We start from the raw sequence: 18,032 nt of genomic DNA, 5'->3' as shown, positions 1-18,032 counted from the left end.
AGTATTCAATCCCAATGCATCAAAGTATTTTCTTACCCCACAATTAAGCCCGGCGTCATTGAATGAAGCAAAAGTTTGAAGTATCCGCGAGCACAGAACCATTCTGCGCGCCGTGTCCTTTATTTGGCTTTCAGAAACGTACGGTACACCTAGTTGAGAACAAAAATGCAAGCGCAAGGCTACCACAGAATCAAAAATTGAGCATTTTTACAAAAGAGTCAAATCAGTCCTGGCTGGAGGTTGCTTAGGTCACTAGCCCAAGGCGCATGCACATTTAGCTAGCAACACAAGACCGATACAAGTTTGCATCCATACATCGAGTCGTGTGCACAAAAATAGGAAGTAGCGAGCTTAGCTGAAAACGTAACACCCACGTAGAGACTTAGCGTGTTTTAGGGGGCCACCATGGAATATTTAACAGTGTTCTTTCCCCGCGTGGCGTCTAGAAGACTTGAAGTAGACACAAAACGGAAAAGATTAACATGCACTGTAGGTCAAGAAAGTAAACACGCATGCATTCTAGCCAATTCCTATGAAAACAATTTTGCGCGTCATTTAACATAAAGGGAGGAGAAAAATCATCGCAAAAAGGGTGTTAAAACAAAACCACCTGTAAATTTGACAGTGATAAATCCCCCCAAAGGTAAAAATTGTACACGACCGATGCCTTACCTCAATGATTTGAAACGAAAAGATGATTTTGCTATTCTAAACGTCCGATTTGACAAAAAGGAGATGATTGTCGACCTTGTCGAGGAGGACGGACGGGGGAGAAGTGTCCAGTTGCTTCTTTTTTAATTGTCCAACTTTTGTCTCCTCCAAGCATTGAACGCCCTGATGAAAAAGGACACGTCGAAAAGTACAGCATCGAGACGGAGTTAGTTCGGGAGGCGGAGTTTCGTTATTTACACCTGGGAAGGGCGGGGCTCACAAGAGTCTGTGGACTGACTCACCCATTCATCAATCATCAGTAAAAAGGCAGCCTTAAATTAGTCTTCTTGGTACACAAACAGTCTTACACGGCCGTGCTGAGGGCCGACGGCGAGGCACCGACGGGCGATGCCGCCACGCCGTCACCCGGGGCGTCCGATCCGACCAAGAACGTGCCGCTGTCCGTCGAGTCCTCCCGGGCTTGACCGCCGGGAGCCCGCCGCAGACCGTCCGGGGCGGTGACGGGAGCTGGGACCGGCGGCCCGACGTGTCCTGCGGAGAGGAGGAAAGATCATTCGGGCGACGACCTCGGCGGTACGGCATGGGAGGCGGCTTACTGAGGTCAACGTAGAGGAGCCCGTCGGGGTCGATGGATGCCTCGTAAGGGGGAGGGGGGTCGTCGGGGTGCTGGATGTCGGGGTACTTGTAAGCAGCGTAAGGCGGCGGGGGCTCCTGGAAGTGGAAGGCGCCTCCCTCGCCGTCGTCCGACAGGTGCAGCGGCGTCAAGCCCGTGCCGAAGGCGTCCGGACCGTAGTCAAAGCCTGCCACGCGTCTGCCCAGGTTGAAGTGATGCACTGCCGTTGTAAAAAGAACACACACTAATGATTTTTTTTAAAGAAAATGCCTTTAAGATAAAAAGCCTTACTATACTATGTCGTTTTTTTGGACAAAAAAGCCTTACTATACTATGTCGTTTTTTTGAACAAAAAAGCCTTACTATACTATGTCGTTTTTTTGGACAAAAAAGCCTTACTATACTATGTCGTTTTTTTGGACAAAAAAGCCTTACTATACTATGTCGTTTTTTTGGACAAAAAAGCCTTACTATACTATGTCGTTTTTTTGGACAAAAAAGCCTTACTATACTATGTCGTTTTTTTTGGACAAAAAAGCCTTACTATACTATGTCGTTTTTTTGGACAAAAAAGCCTTACTATACTATGTCGTTTTTTTTGGACAAAAAAGCCTTACTATACTATGTCGTTTTTTTGACCAAAAAAGCCTTACTATACTATGTCGTTTTTTGAACAAAAAAGCCTTACTATACTATGTCGTTTTTTCGAACAAAAAAGCCTTACTATACTATGTCGTTTTTTGAAGAAAAAAGCCTTACTATACTATGTCGTTTTTTGGACAAAAAAGCCTTACTATACTATGTCGTTTTTTGAACAAAAAAGCCTTACTATACTATGTCGTTTTTTTGAACAAAAAAGCCTTACTATACTATGTCGTTTTTTGAACAAAAAAGCCTTACTATACTATGTCGTTTTTTTGAACAAAAAAGCCTTACTATACTATGTCGTTTTTTTGGACAAAAAAGCCTTACTATACTATGTCGTTTTTTTGGACAAAAAAGCCTTACTATACTATGTCGTTTTTTTGGACAAAAAAGCCTTACTATACTATGTCGTTTTTTTGGACAAAAAAGCCTTACTATACTATGTCGTTTTTTTTGGACAAAAAAGCCTTACTATACTATGTCGTTTTTTTGGACAAAAAAGCCTTACTATACTATGTCGTTTTTTTTGGACAAAAAAGCCTTAATATACTATGTCGTTTTTTTGACCAAAAAAGCCTTACTATACTATGTCGTTTTTTGAACAAAAAAGCCTTACTATACTATGTCGTTTTTTCGAACAAAAAAGCCTTACTATACTATGTCGTTTTTTGAAGAAAAAAGCCTTACTATACTATGTCGTTTTTTGGACAAAAAAGCCTTACTATACTATGTCGTTTTTTTGAACAAAAAAGCCTTACTATACTATGTCGTTTTTTGAACAAAAAGCCTTACTATACTATGTCGTTTTTTTTGGACAAAAAAGCCTTACTATACTATGTCGTTTTTTTGGACAAAAAAGCCTTACTATACTATGTCGTTTTTTTGAACAAAAAAGCCTTACTATACTATGTCGTTTTTTGAACAAAAAAGCCTTACTATACTATGTCGTTTTTTTGAACAAAAAAGCCTTACTATACTATGTCGTTTTTTGAACAAAAAAGCCTTACTATACTATGTCGTTTTTTGAAGAAAAAAGCCTTACTATACTATGTCGTTTTTTGGACAAAAAAGCCTTACTATACTATGTCGTTTTTTTGAACAAAAAAGCCTTACTATACTATGTCGTTTTTTGAACAAAAAAGCCTTACTATACTATGTCGTTTTTTCGAAGAAAAAAGCCTTACTATACTATGTCGTTTTTTCGAATAAAAAAGCCTTACTATACTATGTCGTTTTTTCGAATAAAAAAGCCTTACTATACTATGTCGTTTTTTTGGACAAAAAAGCCTTACTATACTATGTCGTTTTTTGGACAAAAAAGCCTTACTATACTATGTCGTTTTTTCGAAGAAAAAAGCCTTACTATACTATGTCGTTTTTTCGAAGAAAAAAGCCTTACTATACTATGTCGTTTTTTCGAATAAAAAAGCCTTACTATACTATGTCGTTTTTTCGAATAAAAAAGCCTTACTATACTATGTCGTTTTTTTTGGACAAAAAAGCCTTACTATACTATGTCGTTTTTTGGACAAAAAAGCCTTACTATACTATGTCGTTTTTTTGAACAAAAAAGCCTTACTATATACTATGTCGTTTTTTGAACAAAAAAGCCTTACTATACTATGTCGTTTTTTTGAACAAAAAAGCCTTACTATACTATGTCGTTTTTTGAACAAAAAAGCCTTACTATACTATGTCGTTTTTTGAAGAAAAAAGCCTTACTATACTATGTCGTTTTTTGGACAAAAAAGCCTTACTATACTATGTCGTTTTTTTGAACAAAAAAGCCTTACTATACTATGTCGTTTTTTGAACAAAAAAGCCTTACTATACTATGTCGTTTTTTTGAACAAAAAAGCCTTACTATACTATGTCGTTTTTTGAACAAAAAAGCCTTACTATACTATGTCGTTTTTTGGACAAAAAAGCCTTACTATACTATGTCGTTTTTTTGGACAAAAAAGCCTTACTATACTATGTCGTTTTTTGAACAAAAAAGCCTTACTATACTATGTCGTTTTTTGAAGAAAAAAGCCTTACTATACTATGTCGTTTTTTGGACAAAAAAGCCTTACTATACTATGTCGTTTTTTTGAACAAAAAAGCCTTACTATACTATGTCGTTTTTTTGAACAAAAAAGCCTTACTATACTATGTCGTTTTTTTGAACAAAAAAGCCTTACTATACTATGTCGTTTTTTTGGACAAAAAAGCCTTACTATACTATGTCGTTTTTTTGGACAAAAAAGCCTTACTATACTATGTCGTTTTTTTGAACAAAAAAGCCTTACTATACTATGTCGTTTTTTGAACAAAAAAGCCTTACTATACTATGTCGTTTTTTGGACAAAAAAGCCTTACTATACTATGTCGTTTTTTTGAACAAAAAAGCCTTACTATACTATGTCGTTTTTTTGGACAAAAAAGCCTTACTATACTATGTCGTTTTTTGAACAAAAAAGCCTTACTATACTATGTCGTTTTTTGAAGAAAAAAGCCTTACTATACTATGTCGTTTTTTCGAATAAAAAAGCCTTACTATACTATGTCGTTTTTTTGAACAAAAAAGCCTTACTTATACTATGTCGTTTTTTCGAATAAAAAAGCCTTACTATACTATGTCGTTTTTTCGAATAAAAAAGCCTTACTATACTATGTCGTTTTTTCGAAGAAAAAAGCCTTACTATACTATGTCGTTTTTTCGAATAAAAAAGCCTTACTATACTATGTCGTTTTTTCGAATAAAAAAGCCTTACTATACTATGTCGTTTTTTCGAAGAAAAAAGCCTTACTATACTATGTCGTTTTTTCGAATAAAAAAGCCTTACTATACTATGTCGTTTTTTCGAAGAAAAAAGCCTTACTATACTATGTCGTTTTTTCGAATAAAAAAGCCTTACTATACTATGTCGTTTTTTTGGACAAAAAAGCCTTACTATACTATGTCGTTTTTTTGGACAAAAAAGCCTTACTATACTATGTCGTTTTTTCGAAGAAAAAAGCCTTACTATACTATGTCGTTTTTTCGAAGAAAAAAGCCTTACTATACTATGTCGTTTTTTCGAATAAAAAAGCCTTACTATACTATGTCGTTTTTTCGGACAAAAAAGCCTTACTATACTATGTCGTTTTTTCGAATAAAAAAGCCTTACTATACTATGTCGTTTTTTCGAATAAAAAAGCCTTACTATACTATGTCGTTTTTTTGGACAAAAAAGCCTTACTATACTATGTCGTTTTTTCGAATAAAAAAGCCTTACTATACTATGTCGTTTTTTTGAACAAAAAAGCCTTACTTATACTATGTCGTTTTTTCGAATAAAAAAGCCTTACTATACTATGTCGTTTTTTCGAATAAAAAAGCCTTACTATACTATGTCGTTTTTTCGGACAAAAAAGCCTTACTATACTATGTCGTTTTTTGGACAAAAAAGCCTTACTATACTATGTCGTTTTTTTGGACAAAAAAGCCTTACTATACTATGTCGTTTTTTTGAACAAAAAAGCCTTACTATACTATGTCGTTTTTTTGAACAAAAAAGCCTTACTATACTATGTCGTTTTTTCGAAGAAAAAAGCCTTACTATACTATGTCGTTTTTTCGAATAAAAAAGCCTTACTATACTATGTCGTTTTTTTGGACAAAAAAGCCTTACTATACTATGTCGTTTTTTTGGACAAAAAAGCCTTACTATACTATGTCGTTTTTTCGAAGAAAAAAGCCTTACTATACTATGTCGTTTTTTCGAAGAAAAAAGCCTTACTATACTATGTCGTTTTTTCGAATAAAAAAGCCTTACTATACTATGTCGTTTTTTCGAATAAAAAAGCCTTACTATACTATGTCGTTTTTTCGAATAAAAAAGCCTTACTATACTATGTCGTTTTTTTGGACAAAAAAGCCTTACTATACTATGTCGTTTTTTCGAAGAAAAAAGCCTTACTATACTATGTCGTTTTTTCGAATAAAAAAGCCTTACTATACTATATCGTTTTTTCGAATAAAAAAGCCTTACTATACTATGTCGTTTTTTCGAATAAAAAAGCCTTACTATACTATGTCGTTTTTTTGGACAAAAAAGCCTTACTATACTATGTCGTTTTTTCGAAGAAAAAAGCCTTACTATACTATGTCGTTTTTTCGAATAAAAAAGCCTTACTATACTATGTCGTTTTTTCGAAGAAAAAAGCCTTACTATACTATGTCGTTTTTTGAACAAAAAAGCCTTACTATACTATGTCGTTTTTTGGACAAAAAAGCCTTACTATACTATGTCGTTTTTTTGAACAAAAAAGCCTTACTATACTATGTCGTTTTTTTGGACAAAAAAGCCTTACTATACTATGTCGTTTTTTGAACAAAAAAGCCTTACTATACTATGTCGTTTTTTGAAGAAAAAAGCCTTACTATACTATGTCGTTTTTTGGACAAAAAAGCCTTACTATACTATGTCGTTTTTTTGAACAAAAAAGCCTTACTATACTATGTCGTTTTTTGAACAAAAAAGCCTCACTATACTATGTCGTTTTTTCGAAGAAAAAAGCCTTACTATACTATGTCGTTTTTTCGAATAAAAAAGCCTTACTATACTATGTCGTTTTTTTGGACAAAAAAGCCTTACTATACTATGTCGTTTTTTTGGACAAAAAAGCCTTACTATACTATGTCGTTTTTTCGAAGAAAAAAGCCTTACTATACTATGTCGTTTTTTCGAATAAAAAAGCCTTACTATACTATGTCGTTTTTTCGAATAAAAAAGCCTTACTATACTATGTCGTTTTTTCGAAGAAAAAAGCCTTACTATACTATGTCGTTTTTTCGAATAAAAAAGCCTTACTATACTATGTCGTTTTTTCGAATAAAAAAGCCTTACTATACTATGTCGTTTTTTCGAAGAAAAAAGCCTTACTATACTATGTCGTTTTTTCGAATAAAAAAGCCTTACTATACTATGTCGTTTTTTCGAATAAAAAAGCCTTACTATACTATGTCGTTTTTTCGAATAAAAAAGCCTTACTATACTATGTCGTTTTTTCGAAGAAAAAAGCCTTACTATACTATGTCGTTTTTTCGAATAAAAAAGCCTTACTATACTATGTCGTTTTTTTGGACAAAAAAGCCTTACTATACTATGTCGTTTTTTTGGACAAAAAAGCCTTACTATACTATGTCGTTTTTTCGAAGAAAAAAGCCTTACTATACTATGTCGTTTTTTCGAAGAAAAAAGCCTTACTATACTATGTCGTTTTTTCGAATAAAAAAGCCTTACTATACTATGTCGTTTTTTCGGACAAAAAAGCCTTACTATACTATGTCGTTTTTTCGAATAAAAAAGCCTTACTATACTATGTCGTTTTTTCGAATAAAAAAGCCTTACTATACTATGTCGTTTTTTTGGACAAAAAAGCCTTACTTATACTATGTCGTTTTTTCGAATAAAAAAGCCTTACTATACTATGTCGTTTTTTCGAATAAAAAAGCCTTACTATACTATGTCGTTTTTTTGGACAAAAAAGCCTTACTATACTATGTCGTTTTTTTGGACAAAAAAGCCTTACTATACTATGTCGTTTTTTCGAAGAAAAAAGCCTTACTATACTATGTCGTTTTTTCGAATAAAAAAGCCTTACTATACTATGTCGTTTTTTCGAATAAAAAAGCCTTACTATACTATGTCGTTTTTTCGGACAAAAAAGCCTTACTTATACTATGTCGTTTTTTCGAATAAAAAAGCCTTACTATACTATGTCGTTTTTTCGAATAAAAAAGCCTTACTATACTATGTCGTTTTTTTGGACAAAAAAGCCTTACTTATACTATGTCGTTTTTTCGAATAAAAAAGCCTTACTATACTATGTCGTTTTTTCGAATAAAAAAGCCTTACTATACTATGTCGTTTTTTCGAAGAAAAAAGCCTTACTATACTATGTCGTTTTTTCGAATAAAAAAGCCTTACTATACTATGTCGTTTTTTCGAAGAAAAAAGCCTTACTATACTATGTCGTTTTTTCGAATAAAAAAGCCTTACTATACTATGTCGTTTTTTCGAATAAAAAAGCCTCACTATACTATGTCGTTTTTTCGAATAAAAAAGCCTTACTATACTATGTCGTTTTTTTGGACAAAAAAGCCTTACTTATACTATGTCGTTTTTTCGAATAAAAAAGCCTTACTATACTATGTCGTTTTTTCGAAGAAAAAAGCCTTACTATACTATGTCGTTTTTTCGAATAAAAAAGCCTTACTATACTATGTCGTTTTTTCGAATAAAAAAGCCTTACTATACTATGTCGTTTTTTCGAATAAAAAAGCCTTACTATACTATGTCGTTTTTTCGAATAAAAAAGCCTTACTATACTATGTCGTTTTTTTGGACAAAAAAGCCTTACTATACTATGTCGTTTTTTCGAAGAAAAAAGCCTTACTATACTATGTCGTTTTTTCGAATAAAAAAGCCTTACTATACTATGTCGTTTTTTCGAAGAAAAAAGCCTTACTATACTATGTCGTTTTTTGAACAAAAAAGCCTTACTATACTATGTCGTTTTTTGGACAAAAAAGCCTTACTATACTATGTCGTTTTTTTGAACAAAAAAGCCTTACTATACTATGTCGTTTTTTTGGACAAAAAAGCCTTACTATACTATGTCGTTTTTTGAACAAAAAAGCCTTACTATACTATGTCGTTTTTTGAAGAAAAAAGCCTTACTATACTATGTCGTTTTTTGGACAAAAAAGCCTTACTATACTATGTCGTTTTTTTGAACAAAAAAGCCTTACTATACTATGTCGTTTTTTGAACAAAAAAGCCTCACTATACTATGTCGTTTTTTCGAAGAAAAAAGCCTTACTATACTATGTCGTTTTTTCGAATAAAAAAGCCTTACTATACTATGTCGTTTTTTCGAATAAAAAAGCCTTACTATACTATGTCGTTTTTTTGGACAAAAAAGCCTTACTATACTATGTCGTTTTTTCGAAGAAAAAAGCCTTACTATACTATGTCGTTTTTTCGAATAAAAAAGCCTTACTATACTATATCGTTTTTTCGAATAAAAAAGCCTTACTATACTATGTCGTTTTTTCGAAGAAAAAAGCCTTACTATACTATGTCGTTTTTTCGAATAAAAAAGCCTTACTATACTATGTCGTTTTTTCGAAGAAAAAAGCCTTACTATACTATGTCGTTTTTTCGAATAAAAAAGCCTTACTATACTATGTCGTTTTTTTGGACAAAAAAGCCTTACTATACTATGTCGTTTTTTTGGACAAAAAAGCCTTACTATACTATGTCGTTTTTTCGAAGAAAAAAGCCTTACTTATACTATGTCGTTTTTTCGAATAAAAAAGCCTTACTATACTATGTCGTTTTTTCGAATAAAAAAGCCTTACTATACTATGTCGTTTTTTTGGACAAAAAAGCCTTACTATACTATGTCGTTTTTTTGGACAAAAAAGCCTTACTATACTATGTCGTTTTTTCGAAGAAAAAAGCCTTACTATACTATGTCGTTTTTTCGAATAAAAAAGCCTTACTATACTATGTCGTTTTTTCGAATAAAAAAGCCTTACTATACTATGTCGTTTTTTCGGACAAAAAAGCCTTACTATACTATGTCGTTTTTTCGAATAAAAAAGCCTTACTATACTATGTCGTTTTTTCGAATAAAAAAGCCTTACTATACTATGTCGTTTTTTTGGACAAAAAAGCCTTACTTATACTATGTCGTTTTTTCGAATAAAAAAGCCTTACTATACTATGTCGTTTTTTCGAATAAAAAAGCCTTACTATACTATGTCGTTTTTTCGAAGAAAAAAGCCTTACTATACTATGTCGTTTTTTCGAATAAAAAAGCCTTACTATACTATGTCGTTTTTTCGAATAAAAAAAGCCTTACTATACTATGTCGTTTTTTCGAAGAAAAAAGCCTTACTATACTATGTCGTTTTTTCGAATAAAAAAGCCTTACTATACTATGTCGATTTTTCGAATAAAAAAGCCTTACTATACTATGTCGTTTTTTCGAAGAAAAAAGCCTTACTATACTATGTCGTTTTTTCGAATAAAAAAGCCTTACTATACTATGTCGTTTTTTCGAATAAAAAAGCCTTACTATACTATGTCGTTTTTTCGAAGAAAAAAGCCTTACTATACTATGTCGTTTTTTCGAATAAAAAAGCCTTACTATACTATGTCGTTTTTTCGAATAAAAAAGCCTTACTATACTATGTCGTTTTTTCGAAGAAAAAAGCCTTACTATACTATGTCGTTTTTTTCGAATAAAAAAGCCTTACTATACTATGTCGTTTTTTCGAAGAAAAAAGCCTTACTATACTATGTCGTTTTTTCGAATAAAAAAGCCTTACTATACTATGTCGTTTTTTTGGACAAAAAAGCCTTACTATACTATGTCGTTTTTTTGGACAAAAAAGCCTTACTATACTATGTCGTTTTTTCGAAGAAAAAAGCCTTACTATACTATGTCGTTTTTTCGAAGAAAAAAGCCTTACTATACTATGTCGTTTTTTCGAATAAAAAAGCCTTACTATACTATGTCGTTTTTTCGGACAAAAAAGCCTTACTATACTATGTCGTTTTTTCGAATAAAAAAGCCTTACTATACTATGTCGTTTTTTCGAATAAAAAAGCCTTACTATACTATGTCGTTTTTTTGGACAAAAAAGCCTTACTTATACTATGTCGTTTTTTCGAATAAAAAAGCCTTACTATACTATGTCGTTTTTTCGAATAAAAAAGCCTTACTATACTATGTCGTTTTTTTGGACAAAAAAGCCTTACTATACTATGTCGTTTTTTTGGACAAAAAAGCCTTACTATACTATGTCGTTTTTTCGAAGAAAAAAGCCTTACTATACTATGTCGTTTTTTCGAATAAAAAAGCCTTACTATACTATGTCGTTTTTTCGAATAAAAAAGCCTTACTATACTATGTCGTTTTTTCGGACAAAAAAGCCTTACTATACTATGTCGTTTTTTCGAATAAAAAAGCCTTACTATACTATGTCGTTTTTTCGAATAAAAAAGCCTTACTATACTATGTCGTTTTTTTGGACAAAAAAGCCTTACTTATACTATGTCGTTTTTTCGAATAAAAAAGCCTTACTATACTATGTCGTTTTTTCGAATAAAAAAGCCTTACTATACTATGTCGTTTTTTCGAAGAAAAAAGCCTTACTATACTATGTCGTTTTTTCGAATAAAAAAGCCTTACTATACTATGTCGTTTTTTCGAAGAAAAAAGCCTTACTATACTATGTCGTTTTTTCGAATAAAAAAGCCTTACTATACTATGTCGTTTTTTCGAATAAAAAAGCCTCACTATACTATGTCGTTTTTTCGAATAAAAAAGCCTTACTATACTATGTCGTTTTTTTGGACAAAAAAGCCTTACTTATACTATGTCGTTTTTTCGAATAAAAAAGCCTTACTATACTATGTCGTTTTTTCGAAGAAAAAAGCCTTACTATACTATGTCGTTTTTTCGAATAAAAAAGCCTTACTATACTATGTCGTTTTTTCGAATAAAAAAGCCTTACTATACTATGTCGTTTTTTCGAATAAAAAAGCCTTACTATACTATGTCGTTTTTTTGGACAAAAAAGCCTTACTATACTATGTCGTTTTTTCGAAGAAAAAAGCCTTACTATACTATGTCGTTTTTTCGAATAAAAAAGCCTTACTATACTATGTCGTTTTTTCGAAGAAAAAAGCCTTACTATACTATGTCGTTTTTTGAACAAAAAAGCCTTACTATACTATGTCGTTTTTTGGACAAAAAAGCCTTACTATACTATGTCGTTTTTTTGAACAAAAAAGCCTTACTATACTATGTCGTTTTTTTGGACAAAAAAGCCTTACTATACTATGTCGTTTTTTGAACAAAAAAGCCTTACTATACTATGTCGTTTTTTGAAGAAAAAAGCCTTACTATACTATGTCGTTTTTTGGACAAAAAAGCCTTACTATACTATGTCGTTTTTTTGAACAAAAAAGCCTTACTATACTATGTCGTTTTTTGAACAAAAAAGCCTCACTATACTATGTCGTTTTTTCGAAGAAAAAAGCCTTACTATACTATGTCGTTTTTTCGAATAAAAAAGCCTTACTATACTATGTCGTTTTTTCGAATAAAAAAGCCTTACTATACTATGTCGTTTTTTCGAATAAAAAAGCCTTACTATACTATGTCGTTTTTTCGAAGAAAAAAGCCTTACTATACTATGTCGTTTTTTCGAATAAAAAAGCCTTACTATACTATGTCGTTTTTTCGAATAAAAAAGCCTTACTATACTATGTCGTTTTTTCGAAGAAAAAAGCCTTACTATACTATGTCGTTTTTTCGAATAAAAAAGCCTTACTATACTATGTCGTTTTTTCGAAGAAAAAAGCCTTACTATACTATGTCGTTTTTTCGAATAAAAAAGCCTTACTATACTATGTCGTTTTTTTGGACAAAAAAGCCTTACTATACTATGTCGTTTTTTTGGACAAAAAAGCCTTACTATACTATGTCGTTTTTTCGAAGAAAAAAGCCTTACTTATACTATGTCGTTTTTTCGAATAAAAAAGCCTTACTATACTATGTCGTTTTTTCGAATAAAAAAGCCTTACTATACTATGTCGTTTTTTTGGACAAAAAAGCCTTACTATACTATGTCGTTTTTTTGGACAAAAAAGCCTTACTATACTATGTCGTTTTTTCGAAGAAAAAAGCCTTACTATACTATGTCGTTTTTTCGAATAAAAAAGCCTTACTATACTATGTCGTTTTTTCGAATAAAAAAGCCTTACTATACTATGTTGTTTTTTCGGACAAAAAAGCCTTACTATACTATGTCGTTTTTTCGAATAAAAAAGCCTTACTATACTATGTCGTTTTTTCGAATAAAAAAGCCTTACTATACTATGTCGTTTTTTTGGACAAAAAAGCCTTACTTATACTATGTCGTTTTTTCGAATAAAAAAGCCTTACTATACTATGTCGTTTTTTCGAATAAAAAAGCCTTACTATACTATGTCGTTTTTTCGAAGAAAAAAGCCTTACTATACTATGTCGTTTTTTCGAATAAAAAAGCCTTACTATACTATGTCGTTTTTTCGAATAAAAAAAGCCTTACTATACTATGTCGTTTTTTCGAAGAAAAAAGCCTTACTATACTATGTCGTTTTTTCGAATAAAAAAGCCTTACTATACTATGTCGTTTTTTCGAATAAAAAAGCCTTACTATACTATGTCGTTTTTTCGAATAAAAAAGCCTTACTATACTATGTCGTTTTTTCGAATAAAAAAGCCTTACTATACTATGTCGTTTTTTCGAATAAAAAAGCCTTACTATACTATGTCGTTTTTTCGAATAAAAAAGCCTTACTATACTATGTCGTTTTTTCGAATAAAAAAGCCTTACTATACTATGTCGTTTTTTGGACAAAAAAGCCTTACTATACTATGTCGTTTTTTCGAAGAAAAAAGCCTTACTATACTATGTCGTTTTTTCGAACAAAAAAGCCTTACTATACTATGTCGTTTTTTTGGACAAAAAGGCCTTACTATACTATGTAGTTTTTTCGAAGAAAAAAGCCTTACTATACTATGTCGTTTTTTTGAATAAAAAAGCCTTACTATACTATGTCGTTTTTTTTAATAAAAAAGCCTTACTATACTATGTCGTTTTTTTGAATAAAAAAGCCTTACTATACTATGTCGTTTTTTTTGAATAAAAAAGCCTTACTATACTATGTCGTTTTTTTTAATAAAAAAGCCTTACTATACTATGTCGTTTTTTCGAATAAAAAAGCCTTACTATACTATGTCGTTTTTTCGAATAAAAAAGCCTTACTATACTATGTCGTTTTTTCGAAGAAAAAAGCCTTACTATACTATGTCGTTTTTTCGAAGAAAAAAGCCTTACTATACTATGTCGTTTTTTCGAAGAAAAAAGCCTTACTATACTATGTCGTTTTTTCGAAGAAAAAAGCCTTACTATACTATGTCGTTTTTTCGAAGAAAAAAGCCTTACTATACTATGTCGTTTTTTCGAAGAAAAAAGCCTTACTATACTATGTCGTTTTTTCGAAGAAAAAAGCCTTACTATACTATGTCGTTTTTTCGAATAAAAAAGCCTTACGATACTATGTCGTTTTTTCGGACAAAAAAGCCTTACTATACTATGTCGTTTTTTTGGACAAAAAAGCCTTACTATACTATGTCGTTTTTTCGAAGAAAAAAGCCTTACTATACTATGTCGTTTTTTCGAAGAAAAAAGCCTTACTATACTATGTCGTTTTTTCGAAGAAAAAAGCCTTACTATACTATGTCGTTTTTTCGAAGGAAAAAGCCTTACTATACTATGTCGTTTTTTCGAAGAAAAAAGCCTCACTATACTATGTCGTTTTTTCGAATAAAAAAGCCTTACTATACTATGTCGTTTTTTCGAATAAAAAAGCCTTACTATACTATGTCGTTTTTTTGGACAAAAAAGCCTTACTATACTATGTCGTTTTTTGAAGAAAAAAGCCTTACTACACTATGTCGTTTTTTTGGACAAAAAAGCCTTACTATACTATGTCGTTTTTTCGAAGAAAAAAGCCTTACTATACTATGTCGTTTTTTTGAATAAAAAAGCCTTACTATACTATGTCGTTTTTTAAAGATAAAAAGCCTTGCTATACTATGTCGTTTTTGAAGAGAAAAAGCCTTACTATACTATGTCGTTTTATTTTTTGAAAGCCTTTTTAATGAAAAGCTGCCTTTCTATACTATAAAGGACCTTAATGGATATCCCGCGTGGTTACTCACGGTTTCCTCCGATGAGCGTTTCGATGCGTTCCCGCCGTCGCTGCCGCAGCCGGTGGACCATGAAGAGCAGCAGGGACAGGATGAGGAAGGACGAGATGCAGCTGACGATCAGGCGCATGCCACTGGCCATGGAGTCGAACAGACTGTTTCCGTCTGAAAACCATGATCATCCGGCGTTAGACAGACCGCAAAAAATCAAGATCGAGAGGCGACCACGGCGGGCGGCGCTACCCGGATCCAGACAGGTGAACTTGCAGCATTCCTTGGGGTCCTTGCGAAAGTGCTGGCACCCCTGCGGCCTCTCGCACAGCGCCGCCACGCACATCTCGGGCTCGCCGTCGTGGCACGTGCAGCTCAGGCACGGGTCGTCGCCTTTGGGGGTGAAATAGTAGCCCTCGCCCACCACGTTGTCCTTGATGTCCACGCACGTTTGCTCTGCCGCCCCAACAAACAAAGAAAAAAAAACACGTGAGGACCCGGCGCCTTCGCCGTGTACCCGCCGGGGCGCGGCCTCACGTACTGCGTTTGCAAAGGAAGGGGAACTCCTTGTCGCAGTTGTCGGCGCGCCAGCTGTGCAGGCCGCGTTCGTTCATGCTCCGGAGCTGGAAGCGCTGCAGCTGGGCGCAGAAGACGGCGTCTTGCTTGGCCTCGCCCGGCCTCGGGAGACCGTCGGGGGGCAGGAAGGCCTGCGGCGGACCTGAGGATGGGGTCACCAGAATTGTCAAATTGAGGGCAAAAATAGCCTAAACGGAATGGAAAAGACTCCCTTACTCACCGTTGTAAACCACCTCCCAGTGTCCCTCCGTCGAGCGGTTCTGGTTGGTGACCACGTACTGGTAGCCAACCCAGAAACTGAAAGCCAGAAGCGGAGTTGAGCGGTGGCCATTTTGGGGCCAGACGGCAGGGGGAGTCCACTCACTTGCACTGGTCTCGCAGCTCGCACGCTTGGTTGTCAAAGTCCATCTTGAGAATGAACTGCAGCTCCTCGTCTGCGGCGAAGGTTGCCAGCGAGCCGTCCACCTTTTGGCAAGTGTCGGCCGCCTGCCAGTAGTTGGCCCTCCGCAGGTACACCTTGTAGCAACTGGCCATCTTCTCGTAGTGGTGCCACCCGCTCGGGCATTTCTCTGAGAGCGCACAAAATAAATCCCGGTCAACTTCGGCACGCTTTCCGACAGCCGACGTAGGCACTCGCTTACTGTTGAAGCGCACGGGCTGAGCCACGCCGATGACGTCCTCCACTTGCTCGTAACCTTGGCCAAAACGGAAGCGTTCTTCTTTTATAGCTGGGAGGCGGAAGAAAAAAAACAGAACAGTGTTAGTGTGAAAGGGTTCCTCCGCTTCCCGACGGGTTTTCTTTCTTCCGGGACGGCACTCACGGGGACAGTCCATCTCGTCGCTCTGGTCCTCGCACGCCATCCAGCCGTCGCACTGCCACGCCAGGGGGATGCACTGCATCTTGCCACTGCGGCAGGCAAACTGCCCGGAGCTGCAGGACTGCTCTAAAAGGCAAAAGAAGGACAAACGCTCAATGGAAAACCAATGCAAAAAGCTCCATTCAAATTGACAAAATTTTAAAAAACACACGAAAGTTCCTTAGCACAACACAAAAAATGTCCAAAATCTTTTCCAACCCACAGGCACCTCTGAAAAAACCCAACATTGCGAAGACGGAAAAAGCGATGGCCGCATTCTACCGCAACATCTCAAAAGCCAATTAAGCGCTTTCCACATCCCACATGCTTACCCGACAATAATCTGGCCAAAACACAAATAGAAACACAAACACACAAGAGTCCAGACTTCCACCGATCAACACACATTATGCTTATAAAGTAGTTTAGCAGACTATTGGAAAGATTTGCGATCCAAATGGCACAATAAGTAGTGATTAGCAAGACGAATGACCGAATGTAGGCCACAAAAGCATCATTCCACTTTGCCGCCGGTGAATTTTCCCAGCAACCGTGAAAGAAATATTTATTGTGTTGTCAGCTGAAGCTGGAAGGAGGACAAAAACAAGCAAGCAAGCGAGCGCGTGTCCAAAGCGTAACGTGATCTGTGGCATTAAAGTTGGCCCGTGTCTCATGACTGCTTTCAAAATTGGGCGTCAGCCTGTCAATTTCAGAAAAGGTGACTTTTTCCACTTTAGATTATTCCATTTTATCATTTGTAATTCACTTTACATAAAAGGAAAGTATCAAAAATGACAAGCAAGAAACGTGCACTTCACAGAACCCATGACTATAAAGTTACATTATGCATTATACATTATCTTGTCCAGTCTATGAAATGCTATTTGTCATTGTTTTACATTATTGCTAATCGCAGTCATTTTTAATGCACAGCATGCCATTGGGAATTAGTTTTGTGCAATACATTATACGAAGCTTGTGCAAATATTACATTTTTTTTCAAGCAGGAACTACCCAATTGACGCATTTATCTTCTATTTTGCATATTTTTGTACGACTTCTTGCATGTAAATAAGCTCAAACAACATGCACTCTTTTTGATGCAGCACCGTGAATCTTCATGGAATAGTTAGCTTAGATTTAGCTGAGGCTAATATTGTTATGCGACGTTCGTTACGACCCCTCTACAAACAAAAATATATCGCTCCATTAAGGACTATGATAAAGATATCAAAACAAACAAATGGTTACATGAAGACCAAACACGAACGCCCGTCTAAAAGAAACGACGCCCGTGAGTGGGGTAGAAAGACCACTCAAATCCGAGGCTTGACTAGGCCTCTCTCTCTTCCCGATTTAACGCCGTTCCTTCTTGCACTTTTCCGGCCACTAAATTCAGCTGCAAAAGTCTTACCTGGCCGTGGTGGGTCCGTCAACGTGAGGACGAAGAGCAGGGAGAAAAGCACGAAACCGCCGCTGTCCGCCTTTGGCAACATTTATCCTCCATTCATAGTCCCCTCTTTATCCAGAAATGTTTGCATACAAGGGCGGAGAGGGGGAGCCGCGGCTGCGGCGTTGCTTGTCCGACCTCGTCCGGGATTTAGCCCATTAAACGGCCACATTCAAGATAATCCATGTTTGTTACCGGCTTCCGATGACACTTAATAGCACATTCCTTTCAAATTGGAGCAGGATTAGGGACGTCTAAGCATTATTTGAGCTTCGGCGTTCCAAACACTCCGTCGTCCGCTTTCGCTGCCGATCAAGATGGCCGCCTCCTTCCATCACAACAATCCCAAACACGCAGCAGACTGAACGCACCTGGCCTAGATTGGACGGACACCGGAAGTTTTAGGCCGGATGTGAGCAAA

At 35.0% G+C, this 18,032-nt stretch overlaps 1 protein-coding gene across 3 annotated transcripts; it reads right to left on the bottom strand.

Moving 5' to 3' along the window:
• Nucleotides 1-74: 74 nt before the first annotated feature.
• Nucleotides 75-17,996, bottom strand: dgcr2 (DiGeorge syndrome critical region gene 2). Of its 3 annotated transcripts, XR_013329361.1 has the most exons (11): nt 17,576-17,996; nt 16,126-16,248; nt 15,946-16,032; nt 15,669-15,873; nt 15,525-15,601; nt 15,270-15,446; nt 14,981-15,193; nt 14,750-14,902; nt 1,269-1,505; nt 954-1,203; nt 75-834 (listed from the first exon to the last, which is right to left on the bottom strand). XR_013329361.1 is itself a non-coding variant. In XM_077736942.1 (10 exons), exons 1-10 carry the CDS (start codon nt 17,655-17,657, stop codon nt 1,016-1,018), a joined length of 1,542 nt encoding a protein of 513 aa, XP_077593068.1. In that variant the 5' UTR covers nt 17,658-17,996; the 3' UTR covers nt 75-1,015. The 3 variants fall into 3 exon arrangements, 2 of the variants coding, with proteins under 2 accessions (XP_077593068.1, XP_077593069.1); XM_077736942.1 differs by having other exon boundaries at nt 75-1,203; XM_077736943.1 differs by having other exon boundaries at nt 75-1,203; nt 14,981-15,184; nt 17,576-17,995.
• Nucleotides 17,997-18,032: the final 36 nt, after the last annotated feature.

Source organism: Stigmatopora nigra, chromosome 17 (assembly GCF_051989575.1).
Source record: "Stigmatopora nigra isolate UIUO_SnigA chromosome 17, RoL_Snig_1.1, whole genome shotgun sequence".
NCBI classification, from domain to species: Eukaryota; Metazoa; Chordata; class Actinopteri; order Syngnathiformes; family Syngnathidae; genus Stigmatopora; species Stigmatopora nigra.
This window is presented reverse-complemented; position numbering and strand designations above follow the sequence as displayed.